Raw genomic sequence first — 3,422 nt, forward strand, 5'->3', positions numbered from 1 at the left:
AGGGAGGGTGGTGGGAAGACCGAAGACCTTCGAGCTGCAATGTGGAAAACGGAGGGAGGCGTGGTGGTCTGGTTATAGCACTGGAGGCACGCAGACTTCAGCCTGAATCCTCTCTTTATCACTTGGCTAGCTCTGAGCCGGACTTCTGAGTCATCTGTGAAATACAAGGCGCCTCTCGGAGTTGCGAGAATTGAATGAGGTAACTCATGGGAAGCGCTCCATCAGGGTCTGACGCTAGAAAGCACTTTGTGAGAATTGTAGCTTTCGTATATAATATTTCATCTCCTTGTCCCTAAAGCCTAGTTCAGTCCCTTAAATCTCTTGGAGGATTTGGACATGCTCGCTGACTGATTCAATGCAAGAAAAGAACGATTCGAGGCGTGGAGAGGGCAGAAACCGCAAGTGCGGCTCCGCTCAACCCGAAACAAAATCCTAACAAGAACAGATCGCGGGAGAGGTTGTGGAGCCAGCAGGGCGCACTCGACGCCGGGGCAGGACACTGGGGGAGCCTGCAGCAGGGACGTGGGTGGGGGGTACCCGAGGCGACCGCAAAGCTCCCCGTGGCTCGAGGGAGCGTCACGGCCGGACAAGGAAGCGCGGGCGGGGCGCCAAGGGACGCGCCGGAGGTGAGAGGAGAGGAAGGCAAAGTGCCCTGGATGAGGAGATGGGAGGCCAACCGCGGAGCGAAGGCGTGAAGAGCCGGCCCCCCTCCTGAAGAAGACTCTTCAGATCCCCGCGCGCAGGGACCGTTTGGACGTAACCGCCTCCTGTCTCGGTGCCCGTCCACCCAGCCGGGGTTGGCCCTGCCACCGTCGCCACATCCCGCCTCCAATTCCCGCCCCTCTTCCGCTCGGCTTTGACCCCGCGCCTCACAGCCACCCAGGTCCACTCGACCCGCTCCGCACCTCACACACGGCCCGCCGGCGGCCGCCGCCATCTTCGCGCGCGCGCGCGCTCTAACCCCGCCCCCAGACGCCATGCCCACGTGACCGCTCGCCCCCGGATCGGGAGCGTGGGCGGGGATTTGATCACGTGACGTTGCCGCGGGGCAGTGCCAAGATGGCGAGGCCCAAAGAGGTGAGGAGCCGGCAGCGGGGGCGGCTGTAACTGAGAGGAAGGCTGCAGAGTGGCGACGTCTACGCCGTAGGTTGGAGGCTGTGGGGGGTGGCCGGGCGCCAGCTCCCAGGCCGCAGAGAGTGACCTGTGGTGGAGTTCCCTCCTCGCTGTTGGAGAACGGAGGGAGAAGGTTGCTGGCCGGGTGAAAGTGCCTCCCTCTGCTTGGCGGGGCTGAGGGGCCCGAAGTCTAGGACATCCGTAGTCACCCTGGCCTCCGTGAAGCCCCAGGTCTAGAGACATGACCCGAGAGTGCCCATCGCCGGCCCCGGGGCCTGGGGCTCCGCTGAGTGGATCGGTGCTGGCAGAGGCGGCAGTAGTGTTTGCAGTGGTTCTGAGCATCCACGCAACCGTATGGGACCGATACTCGTGGTGCGCCGTGGCCCTCGCAGTGCAGGCCTTCTATGTCCAATACAAGTGGGACCGGCTGCTACAGCAGGGAAGCGCCGTCTTCCAGTTCCGAATGTCCGCAAACAGTGGCCTTCTGCCCGCCTCCATGGTCATGCCTTTATTTGGACTAGTCATGAAGGAACGGTGCCAGGCTGCTGGGAACCCGTTCTTTGAGCGTTTTGGCATTGTGGTGGCAGCCACTGGCATGGCAGTGGCCCTCTTCTCATCAGTGTTGGCGCTCGGTATCACTCGCCCAGTGCCAACCAACACTTGTGTCATCTTGGGCTTGGCTGGAGGTGTTATCATTTATATCATGAAGCACTCGCTGAGCGTGGGGGAAGTGATCGAAGTCCTGGAAGTCCTGCTGATCTTCGTTTATCTCAACATGATCCTGCTGTACCTGCTGCCCCGCTGCTTCACCCCTGGTGAGGCACTGCTGGTATTGGGTGGCATTAGCTTTGTCCTCAACCAGCTCATCAAGCGCTCTCTGACACTGGTGGAAAGTCAGGGGGACCCAGTGGACTTCTTCCTGCTGGTGGTGGTAGTAGGGATGGTACTCATGGGCATCTTCTTCAGCACTCTCTTTGTCTTCATGGACTCGGGCACCTGGGCCTCTTCCATCTTCTTCCACCTCATGACCTGTGTGCTGAGCCTTGGTGTGGTCCTACCCTGGCTGCACCGGCTCATCCGCAGGAACCCCCTGCTCTGGCTTCTTCAGTTCCTCTTCCAGACAGACACCCGTATCTACCTCCTAGCCTATTGGTCTCTGCTGGCCACATTGGCCTGCCTGGTGGTGCTGTACCAGAATGCCAAGCGGTCATCTTCCGAGTCCAAGAAGCACCAGGCCCCCACCATCGCCCGAAAGTATTTCCACCTCATTGTGGTAGCCACCTACATCCCAGGTATCATCTTTGACCGGCCACTGCTCTATGTAGCTGCCACTGTATGTCTGGCGGTCTTCATCTTCCTGGAGTATGTGCGCTACTTCCGCATCAAGCCCTTGGGTCACACTCTACGGAGCCTCCTGTCCCTTTTTCTGGATGAACGAGACAGTGGACCACTCATTCTGACACACATCTACCTGCTCCTGGGCATGTCTCTTCCCATCTGGCTGATCCCCAGACCCTGCACACAGAAGGGTAGCCTGGGGGGAGCCAGGGCCCTCGTCCCCTATGCCGGTGTCCTGGCTGTGGGTGTGGGTGATACTGTGGCCTCCATCTTTGGTAGCACCATGGGGGAGATCCGCTGGCCTGGAACCAAAAAGACTTTTGAGGGGACCATGACATCTATATTTGCGCAAATCATTTCTGTAGCTCTGATCTTAATCTTTGACAGTGGAGTGGACCTAAACTACAGTTATGCTTGGATTTTGGGGTCCATCAGCACTGTGTCCCTCCTGGAAGCATACACTACACAGATAGACAATCTCCTTCTGCCTCTCTACCTCCTGATATTGCTGATGGCCTAGCTGTTACAGTGCAGCAGCAGTGACAGAGGAAACAGACATGGGGAGGGCAAACAGTCCCCACAGCAGACAGCTACTTGGACATGAAGAGCCACGGTGTGAAAAGCAGATTTGATTTTTCAGTTGATTCAGATTTAAAATAAAAATCAAAGCTCCTAGTTCTAGTTTTGCTGATACTTATTTTTTATTTTTTATTTTTTTTGAGACAGTTTTGCTCTTGTTGCCCGGGTTGGAGTGCAGTGGTGCGATCTCGGCTCACCGCACCCTCTGCCTCTCAGGTTCAAGCGATTCTCCTGCCGCAGCCTCCCTAGTAGCTGGGATTATAGGCATGTGCCACCACGTGCTAATTTTGTATTTTTAGTAGCGACAGGGTTTCTCCATGTTGGTCAGGCTGGTCTCGAACTCCTGACCTCAGGTGATCCGCCCACCTCGGCCTCCCAAAGTGCTGGGATTA

The 3,422-nt window shown here is 57.6% G+C and overlaps 2 protein-coding genes across 2 annotated transcripts in view; one reads left to right on the top strand and one right to left on the bottom strand.

Annotated features, from left to right (window-relative positions):
• Positions 1-937, bottom strand: part of NUP188 (nucleoporin 188kDa) — a 96,032-nt gene extending 95,095 nt beyond the window's left edge. The window contains exons 1-2 of the mRNA XM_011931446.1: positions 874-937; positions 481-652 (exon numbers count right to left, since the gene is read on the bottom strand). Of these exons, the coding sequence (XP_011786836.1) occupies positions 481-652; positions 874-937 (236 nt within the window). The remainder of the gene's footprint in view (positions 1-480; positions 653-873) is intronic.
• Positions 930-3,123, top strand: DOLK (dolichol kinase). Its single transcript, XM_011931244.1, has one exon. It carries the CDS (start codon positions 1,355-1,357, stop codon positions 2,969-2,971), a length of 1,617 nt encoding a protein of 538 aa, XP_011786634.1. The 5' UTR covers positions 930-1,354; the 3' UTR covers positions 2,972-3,123.
• The last annotated feature ends 299 nt before the right edge of the window (positions 3,124-3,422 follow it).

The sequence above is a fragment of the Colobus angolensis genome, unplaced genomic scaffold (assembly GCF_000951035.1).
Source record: "Colobus angolensis palliatus isolate OR3802 unplaced genomic scaffold, Cang.pa_1.0 Scaffold9, whole genome shotgun sequence".
Classification (NCBI taxonomy): Eukaryota; Metazoa; Chordata; class Mammalia; order Primates; family Cercopithecidae; genus Colobus; species Colobus angolensis.

Excerpts from the sequence above, each read along its gene's own strand:
- DOLK (XM_011931244.1), top strand. The coding sequence starts at position 1,355 with ATGACCCGAGAGTGCCCATCGCCGGCCCCGGGGCCTGGGGCTCCGCTG.